This window comes from Nelumbo nucifera, chromosome 1 (genome assembly GCF_055504915.1).
Source record: "Nelumbo nucifera cultivar China Antique chromosome 1, China Antique-T2T, whole genome shotgun sequence".
NCBI classification, from domain to species: domain Eukaryota; kingdom Viridiplantae; phylum Streptophyta; class Magnoliopsida; order Proteales; family Nelumbonaceae; genus Nelumbo; species Nelumbo nucifera.
The window spans coordinates 9,077,303-9,094,451 of record NC_142649.1 but is presented as its reverse complement, the minus strand read 5'-3'; the positions used below and the strand labels follow the sequence as shown (position 1 = coordinate 9,094,451).

Sequence of the window (17,149 nt, the reverse complement as noted above, 5' to 3'; positions counted from 1 at the left end):
CAGATAGGAATGAGAATAGGAATTAAAATTAGTAGGAATAAAATTTTATTCTCAAATGAAAGGCAGTGAATGGTCATTACTTTAAATGGGGGAATATTATTCCAACACGAATGAAAATGGGATTCCGATTCTGCCCAACCAAACAATTGGAACTGGAATAGCCCATTCCAATTCTGATTCCAAACCCCTATTCCTGCAAACCAAATGGGGCCTAAATGTTATTTTGCTATTAAACGGACTGTTAAAATTCAAAGTTTGTATTTTTCCAAGTTACATGACATATTCAACAAAAGATTTGCTAGAACCCCATTTAATAAGTCCGGTTTGCTAAACCACATCACTTACTACTTGGTGTAATATTAGTAACATCTTGGGATGCCAATCATAGGAATGCGGGTTCAAATATGAGAGCAACCATTTTGTATGAAAATATGGCAAAGGTTAGGACCGCATATAAAGATTTCAGCCCTCCCAACACCCAGATAGCTAGGACTAACATTGAGTAAAACAATGTTTTGAAAACAGGACCGGAAAAACTGGGTATCGGTCACCTGACTAATTCCATCATCATCAAGTTGAATTTCAAGATAATAGTCCTAATTATGAAGATCGATGTGATCTCCCTTCGGCTACAATTAATGAGGTTCTGCAATGGTCGAGCTGTTTGGTTTATCCTGTTTTTGCATGTGTGGGCTTGGAATAGTAAGGGGATGGTTTGTTGTTTGCCGGGTCAGGGCAAAGTGGGCTACGCTACATATTCCCCTGTTTCTATTTATTCTCTCTTTGATATCAGTTGATAAAATTGCAGGTGGCCGCCCCTCCACCAGGAGTAAGGTTTATGGTGAAACAACAACAACAACAACGAACATTTGCCTAACATATAGAACATTACATGAATACTCCTCCCTTTAATTTCTTTTGCTGGAGAAGTGATGAGACGATTTGTAGGCTGCTTGGCACATGCCACCACCTATTGATGATGAGCTTCGAGGATTAAGAGTTTGAGATCTCCTCTAATTTCTTCTTTTAGCAATATTGCGTGGGTTCGGTTGTCTGATAAATCCCACACGCCATTATCATATCAGCCCACATAATAATATTAATCCTAGATCCTGTGGGACACCATTCACTAAGAAGAAAACAAATGGCCTACACAATGGAGCACATGTTCTTACTGATGAACTATTTACTATGCGTAAGATGAATGAAATCCACCCAATTTGCTTTGGCTTGTACCCATCTCCAACCCCTTGGTAAATCTTATAAATAGCCCAACGCTCTCTAACTTTCTCCCATCTCTCTCTCCTATACACAGCTTTAAGAAATCATCCAAAGTTTCGCGATCGATCATTAATTTGGGTCGACTTTCTGATAATCTCCTCCTCTCACATAGTTCGACTCATCCCCTTCCTCTCTCTCAATCAAAATGTCGAAACCCACCATTGCTTTTCTTCTCTCACTTCTCTACGTATTCATCTACTCAACATCGGAGGCTGCAACTTACAATGTAGCCAGCTTTGGAGCCAAAGCCGATGGCAAAACTGACTCAACTCCTGCATTCCTCAAAGCATGGGCTGGGGCTTGCGGTTCGGTCAGTTCCGCCATGATCTATGTCCAACCGGGGAGATACTTACTCAATCATGCAGTGTTCAGCGGCCAATGCAAGAACAACGACATCACAATACGTTTGGACGGGACACTCGTAGCCCCCTCCGACTACCGTGTCCTTGGTAGCTCCGGTTACTGGCTTTCCTTCCGGGGCGTCAATGGTGTTTCAATCTACGGAGGGACCCTTGATGGGCAAGGATCTGCCCTGTGGGCTTGCAAGGCTGCCGGGAAGAGTTGCCCGATCGGAGCTAGGGTAAGTTGATAATAGCTAACAACTGACTGATCGAAAGTCTGAAACCCCAAGGTACTGCAATTCCACTATTACATCTGGGGTCATTTGATCAATGCCAGGCATTAATTGTCCTAATAAGTTTTCATTGCTATCGTGTATGCTTGATTCCAAGTTTTCCCGAAAATATTCTTCGGTATTTTCTGAAAGAAGGGTGAACAATGAAGTGATAGCTTCATGGGCTCAGTTAGCGACCCCACCTAAAATTATCCTGCTTGGAGTGAGAAACTTTGGTTGTCCACGTTAGACTGACTGGGCTGTCAACAGGGCTCTCCCTGTGTGACACGTTAGTTCATTGATCCAGCCATGAATCCAGCACCTTACTAAAGTCCATTCACATCTTTAACGGGAATGAAAAAGGAAATTAGTCCATTCACGCTGTATTTTAGTTTGTTTACTTTCTTTTAGAATCCCAGTTTGTTTAATTAAAGAAATCCTTTAAAGAAGTAACTATATAATCTGGATGAGGGTGGCTAATTAGGCTTTCTGGGTCTAATCCATGGTTTGAAAGGTTTAGGGGGTCCAAAACCGAATTCAAAGCCATGACCGGTTCCTGAGTCAACCGATCCGACCATCCAGTCCATCTGGTTTTCAAAACCATGGTCCAATCAATGACCATGTAGAAGAGTCTTGAGTTATTTGGACTTATTCTAGCAGAACCTTTTCCTCAGAAAACATGATAAGAATAACAAGAAAATGTTTAACTGACCTCTAAATTCTGGACCATGCATGAAGCCCACAACACACCAAATTCCCAAACATACATATTGACATCTCTTTCCTCTTCTATGCTTGTGAGTGCAGTCTCTGACCTTTACAAACTCGAAGAACATTATGATCAATGGATTATCATCGATAAATAGTCAGTTATTCCACATTGTTATAGACGCTTGCCAGAATGTCATTGTGCGAGGCGTGAAGATCTCAGCCTCAGGGAACAGTCCGAACACCGACGGAATTCATGTAGAATCATCATCGACCGTCACGATCCTGAGCTCTAACATCAAGACCGGCGACGACTGCATCTCCATTGGCCCTGGTACTACCGACTTGTGGATAGAAAACATCGCATGTGGACCAGGGCATGGCATCAGGTGAGATCAATGTATTTAAACTACTATGCATGATTCATCGTTATGTAGGAATATAGGGTTCTGATGTTTGTGTGGGGATTCCCTTGCTGCAGCATTGGAAGCCTTGGCAAGGAGCTCAAAGAAGCAGGCGTCCAGAACGTGACAGTCAAAACTGTGACATTGTCTGGTACTGAAAATGGGCTGAGGATTAAAACATGGGCAAGGCCCAGTAATGGATTCGTAAGAGGGGTCCTTTTTGAAGACGCCATTATGAAGAATGTGCAAAACCCCATCATAATCGACCAAAATTACTGCCCTCATGGTGAAAATTGCCCACATCAGGTACAATGTTATAAGGGTATTTTTGGTAAAAATACTCTCCAAAAGGAGTTGGGCCCAGAAATGGGCTTCCGGGTCCATTATTTTATTATCTATATTATAAGATAATATGGGTTTTCAAAATTATATTATTTAAATGCTTATTTTAAATCAATATTATTTATATGACACTACCAACCATATTGATGACAGGTGTCAGGCATAAAAATCAGTGAGGTGACATACAAGAACATCCAAGGAACATCAACAACACAAGTAGCTGTGAAATTCAACTGCAGCCCAAAGAACCCATGTACAGGGATCACGATGGAAGATGTAAGGCTCACCTATGTAAATCAAGCTGCCAAATCATCTTGTAACAATGCAGGAGGAAAAGCTTCTGGTGTCGTTGAACCAACAAGCTGTCTATAGACTATTGGGGAAAATACAAAAATACCCCAAGTATATATACATACGTATACGTACACATACATAAATAGGTATATGGCATGAATTAGGGGATGGCACATGGACCCTTAAGTCCAATTGTAGCAGTTCCTATTCTTTTCCTTGTATTATCTTCGTTAAGCTTCACCTATAAACATGATGAACTGTAAGGAGGTTTCTACAAATAGCAGTGTAGTAGATAAAATATTTGTTCTTCATTCTTGTACTACCAAATGAGAATTAGAATGTTTATTTAATGGTTAAGGAAAATATTTACAACTCTCCTTATTACTATAATCTGGATTTTTTTTTTTTTGTTTTCTTTTTAGTTTTTTTTATTGTGATAATTGAGAGGAATCTACTATATATTTTAGTTTTTGGTTCTTCTGTCAAAGTCATTGGAGGAAATTTTTAAAAACAATAAAACATGATGACAAAGTCCCCCTTGTCAACCTTACAAAGTCTTATCAGTTCCTGAAAAAAATTGTCCTGTATCCTTGATAACATGTTCTGCCCTTTCTAGTCTAGAAAGTTTTAACCTCCTAGTAATCTAAATCCATATGGTCCAGATTTATATATATTCTTTATCTAGGGACCATACAATTTCGGGGTTAGTAAAAACGTAAAATTTATAGAAAAAGAAAAGTGATGAAACAAACCTCATCCTTTTTCTTTGCTAAAGTAATTTCTTTTAGTCCCATTTTATTTTTTTTTTTTCCTTTTTTTTTTTGATAAGACAAAATAAGTCTATTAACAGAAAGAAGAAACCAAGAGTTCTATACAAGAAGGGGGGCTGTCCCACTTAACCATATCCACATTACAAGACTTAACCAACTGAGCCAACTTGTGGACTCAAGTAAGTTTTAAGGTTCAGAATATTATCCAAGAAACTGTAAACATTCCAAGGCAGTTCTGGTGATCCAGAACCCAAAAATTTCTTAATGGTCTTAGCATCAGACAAAACAAGAACTTTAACCCAGTTCTCCTGTTCTCCAATTTAGCAAGCTCCAGGGCCTTGAGCAGTCAGCCAGTCAGACTCACAGCATTTCCAACAACACCCCTTCATCACAAACCAGCTGTATTGCTGAAATTGGCATGGTTCAGAAATCAAACAGCTTATACCAAGCTACTAAATCTAGTATGACATGTATACCCTCATCTTTAGTTCACGCTGAACATAGAATTGTTTGGATATATAAGGCCTTTTGCCTCTATGATTGATGAGAAAGTTTGAGGCTCGACAACCTTATGGAACTTTGAATATCTCATCAATCATATAGATGGAGCTTCCTTAGCCTGCATTTTGGACCTGGAATACAGAGAAAGGAAGGGTCATTAGATTGACACTGATGACTGGTGACTGGAGTACCACATCCATGGCCTAGATTGTGGGGTTTGAATTTAGCACTCTAGGGCGGCCTAGATCAGTGGATTGATTTTTGCATCCCACTTGATTTATAGGCTTAATCGGCACTGCAGTAATTAAGAATCCCCACCCCATGTGAAAATTTAGGTTGAACCCACAAGCAAAGGAATGCCGTTATTGTAGGTTAGTTGGTTCATGTGAAGTAATTGACCAAAGATAATTCTCACTTTCTACTCTTTTTAATTATTCTTTGCACTCAGCTGCATTTACGGCTGAATTTCATAGCATGGGTCAAAATCCCCTCCAATTGTTAACCAAAATTAAGGTCAGATCTGACTATTAGCTTCTGCTCCCTATAAGTTGCCATCAATTCACATCAGAATTTGTACAATTAAATTCCACAAGAAAATGGACTCAAACAAATCCACAAGAAAGGAATTAAAGACAATAGTAGGGACGTACGGCTATTAGCCTAACAAAGCTAGCTTTTGTGCTTCTTCTTTTTTTTTTTTTGTGAGAGTGGCTTTTGGGGATTCAAGTGTTTAAGAGATGTTATAGAACAGTATCTCCTAGACCATAAGAATTACTAAGACTTAATTCATCTGTTACTACTGTAGAAGTGAAGTGTCCTTCCTAGAATCACGGCGAGGCTTTACCCAAAACATGGACATCTTAAAATAAGGAACATACATTAACATCCGTTAATATTGTTCTTCAGTGGTAGCAGCATCCCTGAGATCAGAATCTTTTATTGTCAACAAAAGTCTGTTCTCCAAACCCAGAACCATGAAAAAGAGGAAAAAAACACTGACTTTATACTGTAGGTCTCATCTTTTGCTAATGAATTGAGAATCGAATCGTATTCAATAGCATAAACCGAAGAAATTAACTTGATGACTATGTGAGGCCCACATTCTTGGGAGTCGTTCCCCAAAAAGCATGATTTATGTGGGTGAAGAACCCTTGATCTGTATTATATATAATGCCTTGTTTCTTTTCAATTAATCTATACTATATATAAAAGTGTGAATGTAGTGTGAAATTTTTTTTGGACTAAAACTGTCATTTATTTCTTTATTTGAGAAATGGTAAAATTCATTTTATTATAGCTTTAACATCAGTTTTAATGACTATTATAATGGTCATATTTGTGTATTTAATCATTTTCTAATTGTAAGGGTTGAGAATGTAAATTCGATTATATTACTTTCCACCTTATTTAATCCTCTCTCATTAAGTCTTATACTTAAAGGTATTAACTCCCATTTTCTCTTATTAAATCCTATATTTAAATTATTTTTCACCAATAAATGGTAGTAACCAGATCTATTTTAATATTTTTAACAATATAAAATCATATATTTTCAAACTGGCTAAAAAAAAAACATTCTTTATCTAAGTGATGGCTAAGCAATTCAACCATTGGAATCAAATTAATAAACCTATGGAGTCATAGTTAGGTAATAAAATTTTTTAAATATGAATAAAAATAGAAAATTAAAAAATGTATAAAAAATTACACATTTATGATACATTTATTAATCAAATTAAAAAAAATAAGTGTAACAAAAATAATTATTTTAATTGATAATGAAAATGAAATGCATACTTTCATACTTTAGAACTAACCAAAAATAAAATTATTTTAAGTATTTGGCAAAAATAAAAAATTCAACCTTTATTAATAAAATAAAAAAATAAAAAAATAAAAAATATATATAAATGTTGTAAAAAAACATTCCGACACATGTATAATATTAATTAATTATCATATTAAACAAAATGTATGTGTGACATATTTTAATTATTTTTACATATAAGTATAAAACAAATACAAAACAAAATTGAACACATCTATAATTCAATATTTATACTTCTATTAAAAATATAAATAAGATTGTGAAATTTTCTTTTAACTCAAATCAATTTTTAAAAACTGGTCCAAAAACGAAATTGCTTTGGCTTCCGGTTTCCGAGCTAGCAGTTCAACTATCGCTACAACATCATTTTCTTTCTTCTTACATCTCTCTCATCTCTCTAAATCTCTCTCAAATCCCAAATCATTTGATTCATTGGTGTATATCAAATTTTAATATAAGATCGGTGTTTTATCTCTCGTCTTTTGCATCAAATTTTCAATTTCTTCATTAGAGTTGCAATTTTTTTTGTTACAACTTAAAAAGAATCGCATAAATGAGAAAACTCAAAATCAAAATGAAATAACTAAAAACCCTAACTAATTTTAGCTATTGAAAATAATCGAGCAAGACTTTGAGATATGAAAGTTTCTTTTATCATTTTTTATTTTCTAATTTCTATTATAAAATAAATAAAAACTTTGGAATTAATTTGAAATTAAACCAAGAACCATTAATTGGGTCAAAGATTTTAATAGTTAAATTGTCTAGATCAGCAGTTCTCTAACCATTTCAACGTCTTTTTATAAAATAGTGGTTCATTCAACCATCCAGCCTGGTCCGATTTTTTAGATGTTGACTAAAATACTAATTTTTTAATTTAATTCCTATTTAATTGTAAGGTTTAAATTGTAAATTGAACTACTACTTTTCATCTCATTCAATTCTCTCTATTTAAATCTTACATTTTTCTAGTAAATGAACAAAAGAAAAAGATCTATACTATAAATAAAAGTATGGATGTAGAGTGTGGACTAAAATTACCCTCCATTTCTTTATTTGATAAAGGGTATGAAAATCATTTTATTACAGATTTAATGTCAATTTTTGATGGTTACTAAAATGTCCATATTTGTCTATTTATTACATCTCTAATTATAAGGGTTGAAAATATAACTTCAATTATTACTTTTCACCTCATTTAATCCCCTTTCATTAAGCCTTATACTTAAAAATATTAAATCCCATATTTTGTTATTAAATCTCATACTTAATTTATTTTTTATCAATAAATTTACTAATTAGATCTATGTCAATATTTTTAACAATATAAACCCATATATTTTGAAATTGCCTAAAAAACAAAAACATTCTTTATCCAAGTGATGGCTAAGCAACTCAACCATTCGAATCAAATGGATAAACCTATGAAGTCATAGTTAGGTAATAAAATTTTTAAAATAAAAAATATAGAAAAATTTGCCACATTTATGATATTATTAATCAAAATGAAATGAAATGCATACTTTAGAACTGACAAAAAATGAAATTATTTTACTATTTGTCAAGGATCAATAGTTCAACTTTTGTGTCAAATGTATTAACATTTAATGTCATAAATAAATAAAACATAAAAATACATAAATGCTGCAAAAAAAAAACATTTAGGCACATGTATAACATTAATTAATTATCATATTAAAATAAAAGTAAGTGTGACATATCGGAATTATTTTTACACAGAAATAAAAAGAAAATATATAAAATTTGAACACATCTATAATTCTATTTTTACATTACTATTAAAAATATAAATAAGATTGTGAAATTTTCTTTTGACTAAAATACTCTTTTTTTTTTTATTTTAGTCTCTATTTAATTGTGAGGTTTAAATTGTAAATTGAAGTAGTACTTTTGATCACCTCATTCAATTCCCTCTATTTAAATCTTACATTTTTGATAAATGAACAGAAAATATACCAAAAAGATAAAATATTATAAAAAAAAGAATCTAACCAAATAGGTAGACTTGTCAATGAATTTGAAACTTTACAATTCGATCTGATTATCATATATTTAGATGAGGTGTTTATATTATCAAATTTGGATTTTGTAATATACATTTGATTAATAATAAAAAACAAAAAGCATATAAAAACAAAAAATAAAAATAAATATTTATATAAATTTTTTGATTCATTATTATTATCTAAAATTACCACGTGCAAAAAACCACTTACTAATTGCCCTAAAAATACATTGAAAGAGATCTATTGAAGCAGAGTTTTAGTCTAATAAATTTCTAAGACCCAAGAAGATGCAGTATAGATTCCAAACCTGAAACATGAGATAAGTGGATTGTGATATACATGCGGTTGAGCAAGTTATGCCAAAATATAAGGGAACACCTGCACGAACCCCCCTCCACTTTCAGCTTAATTCCTTCATTAGTCAACAATTGCTGGTTGACTGGTCATGTGAGGCTTTTTCTTTTCTTTTCTTTTCTTTTCCTTTTTCTTTCTTTTTTTTTTTCTGTCAACATGGAAAAGAACAAATTAAAACAGGATAGGTTTTTGTTGACAAAAAATTCACCATGACTATCTTGTTTGTTTCCTAGGACTTAATTTTGATCAATTACAGCAATATGTCTCCTGTACTAATTGTACGAGTTCATATTGACGCCTCCGAGGAGATATTCCCAATGCATGCTGAGATGTGCATGCATATGGGGGCGCCTGTTGGGCGCTGATTTAATCCCTAATTGTAAATCTCAGGGGTTTAAGAAACTCCACGGATAGAATAAGATGATGAGGAGACCATGTAGTACGAGATGTGTACCAAACAAACCCATAAAGAAATATACAAGTTCATTGAACCAACTATTGTTTAAAAAACAACGCCAACGTGATTAGTGCATAAAAGAAAAAGCATATAAAAGATTTCCTGAATTTTAACTTTCCAAACGATTTTTTTACCAAAGAAACTTGTTTGTCGATTCCATGCCCTGCTGGAAAAATCCACCACCGCTTTCAATTTTAATAACATGGAAACGTAGGGATGGATTCGAGCCAAGCCAATCAAGTTGCTTTTGGTTCTTACTGATCTCCTGCGGCCTACAATAACTAAAAAAATTAATTTGAGAATATGTCCATGCATTTAATTCAGGTAGACTAGTTGTTATTCAATAAAAAAAAGGATAATTTAAGTGAAAAAAATTCTCTTATATGCGTTAACAAAATTCGATTAATCTTTTTTCGAACTCCTCCCTATAGGCTATAGGCTATAGGCTATAGCGATCTAGAGTGGGCTTTTGTGGGACAACCCACATGCCCTTTATGTGTGGGGTAACCCAGGCCCACCATTGCCAATTTAATGAATGGATTATTGAGTCAGAAAGTCGTACATTGTTTGCTATACACCGGACCGTTTATCACGTGAACTAGGGAAGCCAACCCTTTTCTTTGCATTCAAACCATTTCCAATCCCATTTCCCCATCAATCAACCCTATACTATAAAGTATAAATACCCCCAACTGCTTTAACTTCCTTCAATCCAAACATCACTCACCACTCACCACTCATTTCAACCAAGCTTCTCTCTAACAAAATGTTGAAGTTCATTGCTTTTAGTTTTTCACTTGTGTTTATCTTCTTGTCCCCAACAACCGTGGGTGCAAACTACAATGTTGACGATTTTGGGGCCAAAGGCGATGGCAAAACTGACTCCACCCATGCCTTCCTGGACGCATGGACAGGAGCTTGTGGCTCTGCTTCTCCGGCAACTATCTTTGTGCCGTCGGGAAGTTACTTACTCAATCGTGCTGTCTTCACTGGAGATTGTAAGAACAATGATATTACCATACAAATCGATGGGACACTCGTGGCCCCTTCGGATTACAGTGTTCTTGCTAGCTCCGACTCCTGGCTTTCCTTTGAAGGCGTTAATGGAGTTTCAATCAACGGTGGTACACTTGATGGCCAAGGTTCTGCCTTGTGGAACTGTAAATCTTCCGGAAAGAGTTGCCCCTCCGGAGCCAGGGTACGTATGTAATAATTAAATTACAACCAAACACAGCCTGAGGGATGGTAGTCAACAAATTTGCCATATTTCCCGGGAGTGCTTTTCACAGGCCCCACAAAGTTGAAGCTTTCTGATTCTTTCTTTTTCGATCGAACTGAAGTTTTTTATCGCTTCTCGTTTTCTGTTTTTGAAAGCAGTTTGGAAATGCCTGTAATGCGATCATTTTGAAACTTGAAAACAAAATTCCAAGTGTTTATGAGTGATTCCGATTTCCCAAAACGGAACAAATTTGGAATCATTCATGTACGCTAATGCCCCTTGATTTTCTTTCCAGACTCCAGAGTGAGTTTTTTCAAAAGCTGATTCTATATTAATTTTGGACATGGTTTCCTGTCTGTGGCCGGGAACCAAACAGTCATTGACTTTTATGAATTCGAAGAACATCGTGGTCAATGGACTATCATCGATCGACAGTCAGTTGTACCACATCGTAATCGACGGTTCCAAAAACGTCAACGTGCGAGATGTGAAGATCGTGGCCTCAGGAAGCAGCCCCAACACCGACGGCATTCATGTGCAATCATCGACGGTGGTCAGCATTCTCAACTCCAACATTAAAACCGGCGATGACTGCATCTCTGTGGGTCCCGGTACAACAAACCTGTGGATAGAGGAGATTGAATGTGGACCTGGACATGGAATCAGGTAATCGAGATTACATTTCTACAGAAACCCCATTCAAATTTTCTTTCTGGAAACAAACAACTAGTGAGATTTAATTGAATTGAAGTATGTAATTATGTATGTCTATTTGTTGGGTGTATTGCTATGCTGCAGCATTGGAAGTCTCGGCAAAGATGACAACGAAGAAGGAGTTCAAAACGTGACAGTTAGTACCGTTACTTTTACCGGTACTGACAATGGGCTAAGGATTAAGTCATGGGCTAGGCCCAGTAATGGATTCGTAAAAGGGGTTCTTTTCCAAGATGCCACCATGCAGAATGTCCAAAATCCAGTCATAATTGACCAATATTACTGCCCCCATGGTGACGATTGCCCTAATCAGGTAAGACTAGCTCTCTCCTGGGCCCTGTAAAAAAAAAAAAAGAAATTACATCAAATGATTTTTACTACAAGCCCAAATTATTGGGCTTAGTCATGGGCCTGTAGGCCCACTGTTCTCCCATCAAATATCTTGTAATCAACATACGTATATGTTGTTTGTTTCTCTAAACAGGCTTCAGGCGTAAAAATCAGTCAAGTAACATACAAGAACATCCATGGAACATCGGCAACTCAAGTTGCCGTGAAATTTGACTGTAGTCCCAAGAATCCGTGCACTGGGATCGTATTAGAAGATGTGAATCTGAGTTATGACAATTATGCAGCCGAGTCTTTGTGTACAAATGCAGATGGAACAACTTCAGGCTTAATTGAACCAGCAGGCTGTTTGTAGGGAAATTCATAAACACACAGACTTAAGATACATAGAAATAGTTGAGTAGTTGTATGATTGTAGAACAAGAACAATTAGGGGATGGCACATTTATATATATATGAAAGTTTTGGTTTGTTGCCGATCGAACTCCTGTCCATCTTTTTTAGAGTCAGTATATATACTGTAAGGAGATTTCTCCAAATAGTTAATGTAATACATACAACACTTGTCTTCACTCTTTTGAAGATTCAAAGGCCGATGTTCAATCCAATTTGAATGATCTTGAGCACCCATTTTTCTTCGTTTATTTTGGATGGATTAATGTGAAAATGAAAACCCATGCATGATATCGAAAGGTTGTCATGATCTTTTGATCAGGTTGGTTTATTGGTTTGAGAAGTGCTCTACTTGTGCTGTAACCCTCTGTCCCTCAAAGTCAGTCCCATTTGGCATTAATCTTTTTTTTTTTTTTCTTTCATTTGTGTGGATCTTGGTTGATAATTAGTAAGTGGAGTGGCTGAACTGAATGACATGACTTATTGCTTTATCGTTTAATATATAAAAATAATTAGATAATCATTTTTGTAGGGTACTGTAATCAACCTAACATCAACCTCAAAACCAATATGGAGCTTACAGTTCATAGAAAGTAATGTCATTCAGATCAGCCACTCTATCTGCTATTAAACGGGCTCTAAAACTGGAAATAGAATAAAAATACTGAGTGAAAACACAATTTGTTCAGTGCATTAAGAAGTGTATTCAGTGCTACCAAACGGCCCCTAAGATTTGCACATACATACTTAGTTCTAACTGATTGTATCAGCCTGTACCTGAATGCAATTCAATTATTGAATGAAACACACTTAAATTTCTTATTCAATTCAATCTGTTTAGAATAATCAGATATTCAAATTCACCTTAAGGCCTCATGTGTTTTTGGTAAATCATTTACCTAGGTAAATACATTTATCCAGATCTTTAATTTGATCAAAAGTGCTTTCCAAGTAAGTTAAATAATTGGTCATTTTATTCAGAAAATTTTATTCTTAGAAAGGGCAATTTTGTCCCATAATGTTTTGGAAACTTCCCCTGAAATGAAAAAATTATTTACCTACTTGGGAAATGGGATACCAATGAAAAAATAATTTACCATAAAACCCATATATAGTAACTTTAAAGTGAACATGAAATTATTGATCAATGGAAACAACTTTTCCCTTAACCAATTCCCCCCACCCCCTCCATTTACCGAAAAGCAAAAAAGCCTAAATTAGTTGATGAGAACTGGTGTTTCAGCCCATACTAATATTATCTGACATGCTTTATTTATTTCTTGTGATGGAGTGTTTCAGCTTTACATTAAGTGGGTGAATTGTTTGGTCTCTGTAACTAAGGTTTAGTTTGGAAAGAGTATAAATACAAATACATACAAAATAAGACAAAATGCAATGTTTTGCACTCTATAAATTTATGTTTGTACTCCTTCCAAGATATTTTGTCAATCTCTGCTGACCTACATGCATTATATAATAGCTAGTTTGATTGGATTTGTTATAGTATCAAATCATTCTTCAGGCAGAGTGAGTTGCACTTATTGATTAGTACAAAGCGTGCATAGCTTTGAAAGTATGAACAGTTTAAATTAAGTAGAAAAGAGAAGATAAAGATCGAATTATCGAGTTTCCCCACCATTTTTCAGTACTTGTTGGATGGATCTCTTGACCTCATTGCGGACTGCAGGAAAATTTTGAGACATTTCATTGATCCAAGTACAACAAGTGTTAGTCAATCATGCATATTCCTGGGTTAGCAAACGAAGCAACTCATACATTATTAATTCAGCACGGTTGATCCATCTTAATTATTTGTTTCTTTTCTTCTTCGTCTTGTTGCCCTAAATTTTTGTCTTGCAAGACCGTGACTTGTACTGATTGTTTGCGGAATGAAATTGTCTTTTGTTGGCTTCAAGAAAAAAAGAAAAATTATTGAGTTTCAGATGTGATGAAGTGATGACGACGATCACATGTAGAGTTCAAAGTATATATTATTGATCTCCTAATATATTACAATAATAATTCATGGGGAAGAAGTACAAATAAATATGTATAGTACGATTACAAAGAACACGGAAAATACTCTCGCTTCAAAGAAAATTGAGCCAGATGCACGAGTATTCATGCTCATTTGTAAGAAGACATGTACAGAAACCCCCCTCGGATTAAAATTTGAGACTGGAAATGAGATTGTGATTTAGGATTAAAACAGTATATAGCGTCAAAGAAAACTCTGGCAGGAAGAAACGGATTTGAGGTTTCGATAAGGTGGGAAAATAATTGAAAATCCAGATTAAATTCAATGGTTAGATGATCTTCGATTGAGTTGAGTTGGGATCTGCTGCAGGAGTTGTGCTCCGGTCGAGAGAGGAGGAAGAGAATCACTTTCGTCCACATTGCCGGTGTGTGGGTAGGCTACGGTCTCCAGGAAAATGCAAAAGGGATAAGGTTTTGTCATTCCTTTTGATTTCCATTTCGTCATTTTTTTGACAAGTTTGTGTCCGGTTGAACCACTGAACCTGTCTTAACGGAACTTTGACCGTTAACATTACGCATTCCTTCTCCTGATCAACGTGGACGAAAGTGATTTGCGGATTCACTCGTCCAGTGCAGAACTCGAACCCGAAAACAAGTAATGGGCACATGCCCCCATTACCCATTCACCATCTAAGGATCCATTATGTCAATCAAAACTCCTGGGCTGAATGGGACAGGCCCACATGCCCCCATTCACCATCTAAGGATCTATTATGTCAATCAAAACTCCTGGGCTGAATGGAACAGGCCCACATGCCCTCTATATATTGTTACTATATTGTCCAACCTTGTGGCCCACATTGCCCAAACTGCACCACCTTCTCGTGCATTAATAAGTTCATCACCTTTCTCTCTCTATCATTCTCTTACCACTTATCACCACTCAACATTCAAGCAACCTCCCCCCCCCCCCTTTCCTTTCCCTTTCAAAAATGTCGAAGGTCTTGGTTTGTTTCCTTCTCTCATCACTTCTCTTCGTCTTACTTCACCCAATAACCGCAGCTACAAGCTATAATGTGGTCGACTTCGGGGCCAAACCTGACGGAAAAACTGACTCCACCCATGCATTCCTCGTTGCATGGGCAGGGGCTTGTGGCTCAGTTAGTCCAGCAACAGTCTATGTGCCACCGGGAAGTTATTTAGTCAGTCGTGCAGCCTTCAATGGCCAGTGCAAGAACACTGATATCACAATACGCATCGATGGGACACTGGTGGCCCCATCAGACTACAATGTCCTCGGCAGCTCTGGATACTGGCTTACGTTTGATGGGGTCACTGGTGTTTCGATCTATGGAGGAACCCTTGATGGTCAAGGCTCCGGCTTGTGGAGTTGTAAAGCTTCTGGGAAGAGTTGCCCCACTGGAGCCAGGGTACGTTGATTTATAACAAATTATGACATCTAGCACTCTGCACTACTCTACACTCAATAGTCCAATTGAGTAATTAGAAACTTCATTTCAAAAGACTAGCTAATTTTTTTTCTACTATTGGTTCAGATTTCTCCAAACATATATACATATATTGACAACTTTCCTATGTGCAGTCTCTGACGTTTATGAACTCAAAGAACATTGTGATCGACGGATTATCGTCGAAAAACAGCCAGTTGTATCACATTGTGATCGACAGCAGCAAGGATGTGAAGGTGAGAGGAGTGAAGATCACGGCCCCACCATGCAATCGTCGACGGCAATCACAATCCTGAGCTCCAACATCGAGACTGGAGACGACTGCATCTCAGTTGGCCCTGCTACAACCAACTTGTGGGTAGAAGGAATTGCATACGGACCAGGACATGGCATCAGGTGAGAGAGAGAGAGAGATAATTATATGCACTCTGTACGTAGAGGGAGTTGATCATTTATTTGTTTATTGGAACTTAAGACATGGAATTGGAGCTGATCAAGTAAGTAAAGTAAGTTGTGTGCTTGCTGCAGCATTGGAAGCCTTGGCAAGGATTAAATGAAGCAGGAGTACAGAATGTGACGGTTAAAACCGTTACATTTACCGGTACTGAGAATGGGCTGAGAATCAAATCATGGGCCAGACCAAGCAATGGATTTTGTAAAAGGGGGTCCTTTTCGAAGATGCTACCATGCAGAAATCCCAAAATCCCATCATAATTGACCAAAACTACTGCCCTCATTGTGAAGATTGCCCTGGTCAAATGGTCAGGTAAATATCAATACTCTTTTGGCAAGAAATTAAATTTTCTTTCTTAGCCCGCAACATCTATCCATAAGAAGTGTTCTTATCCGAAATGGGCTTCGAAGGGTGGCCCACTTCAACTGGAGCCCAGGAATTGGGCTTGGGGCACCATTATATATTAAAATGGGTTTTCAACAGGTTTCAGGCGTAAAAATTAGTCAAGTGACGTAAAAATATCCACGGAACATCTGCAACAGCAACACACAAATGACGGTGAAGTTTGACTGTAGCTCTAAGGATCCATGCACCGAAATCGTATTGGAAGATGTCAATCTCACCTACCACAACTAACCAACAGAACCATCATCTGCCAACGCTGATGGAACAACTTCTGGAAGTTTGACTGCTGTTTGCAGGCTAGATAGGTACATACGCACATATATACATACACCAGGGTAACACTTGACCTAGCAGCCTTTAAAATATTGCATAAGCAATATCTCCACACTCATGTGTTTTATTTCATGGAGAGATATTCCGATGCAAGGTTGCAAGAGGCTGTTAGGACGGTGTGAGCATGGGCTTGCCTTAACTGAAGTCGATTTCTACATACATATAGACACACATATATACTAGCAGAGGGGGCCTTGCATTGCAAGAGCTCGCTCATAAACTATTAGGCTTGAGCTCGATTCGAATTAGAGACTTGAG

General features: G+C 36.4%; 2 protein-coding genes and 1 pseudogene across 3 annotated transcripts; all 3 read left to right on the top strand.

Moving 5' to 3' along the window:
* Positions 1-1,297: 1,297 nt before the first annotated feature.
* On the top strand, positions 1,298-4,026 carry LOC104586794 (polygalacturonase-like). Its single transcript, XM_010244146.3, has 4 exons — positions 1,298-1,861; positions 2,702-2,991; positions 3,084-3,312; positions 3,502-4,026. The coding sequence occupies exons 1-4, from the start codon at positions 1,427-1,429 to the stop codon at positions 3,718-3,720; spliced, it is 1,173 nt and encodes a 390-aa protein (XP_010242448.1). The 5' UTR covers positions 1,298-1,426; the 3' UTR covers positions 3,721-4,026.
* Positions 4,027-10,294: 6,268 nt separating this feature from the next.
* Positions 10,295-12,488, top strand: LOC104586795 (polygalacturonase-like). The gene is made up of 4 exons (XM_010244147.3): positions 10,295-10,777; positions 11,175-11,464; positions 11,597-11,825; positions 11,997-12,488. The coding sequence occupies exons 1-4, from the start codon at positions 10,346-10,348 to the stop codon at positions 12,213-12,215; spliced, it is 1,170 nt and encodes a 389-aa protein (XP_010242449.2). The 5' UTR covers positions 10,295-10,345; the 3' UTR covers positions 12,216-12,488.
* Positions 12,489-15,222: 2,734 nt separating this feature from the next.
* On the top strand, positions 15,223-16,789 carry LOC104586829 (polygalacturonase-like; annotated as a pseudogene). Its single transcript, XR_016083806.1, has 4 exons — positions 15,223-15,660; positions 15,834-16,095; positions 16,228-16,460; positions 16,637-16,789. The product of XR_016083806.1 is annotated as a polygalacturonase-like (transcript).
* The last annotated feature ends 360 nt before the right edge of the window (positions 16,790-17,149 follow it).

What these genes read in the sequence shown, in the direction of transcription:
- LOC104586794 (XM_010244146.3), top strand. Translation starts at nt 1,427, where the DNA reads ATGTCGAAACCCACCATTGCTTTTCTTCTCTCACTTCTCTACGTATTC. An exon ending in GTTGCCCGATCGGAGCTAGG is followed by an intron (nt 1,862 to 2,701) that starts GTAAGTTGATAA and finishes TTGTGAGTGCAG; the next exon opens with TCTCTGACCTTTACAAACTC. An exon ending in GGACCAGGGCATGGCATCAG is followed by an intron (nt 2,992 to 3,083) that starts GTGAGATCAATG and finishes CCCTTGCTGCAG; the next exon opens with CATTGGAAGCCTTGGCAAGG.
- LOC104586795 (XM_010244147.3), top strand. Translation starts at nt 10,346, where the DNA reads ATGTTGAAGTTCATTGCTTTTAGTTTTTCACTTGTGTTTATCTTCTTG. An exon ending in GTTGCCCCTCCGGAGCCAGG is followed by an intron (nt 10,778 to 11,174) that starts GTACGTATGTAA and finishes GGAACCAAACAG; the next exon opens with TCATTGACTTTTATGAATTC. An exon ending in GTGACGATTGCCCTAATCAG is followed by an intron (nt 11,826 to 11,996) that starts GTAAGACTAGCT and finishes TTCTCTAAACAG; the next exon opens with GCTTCAGGCGTAAAAATCAG.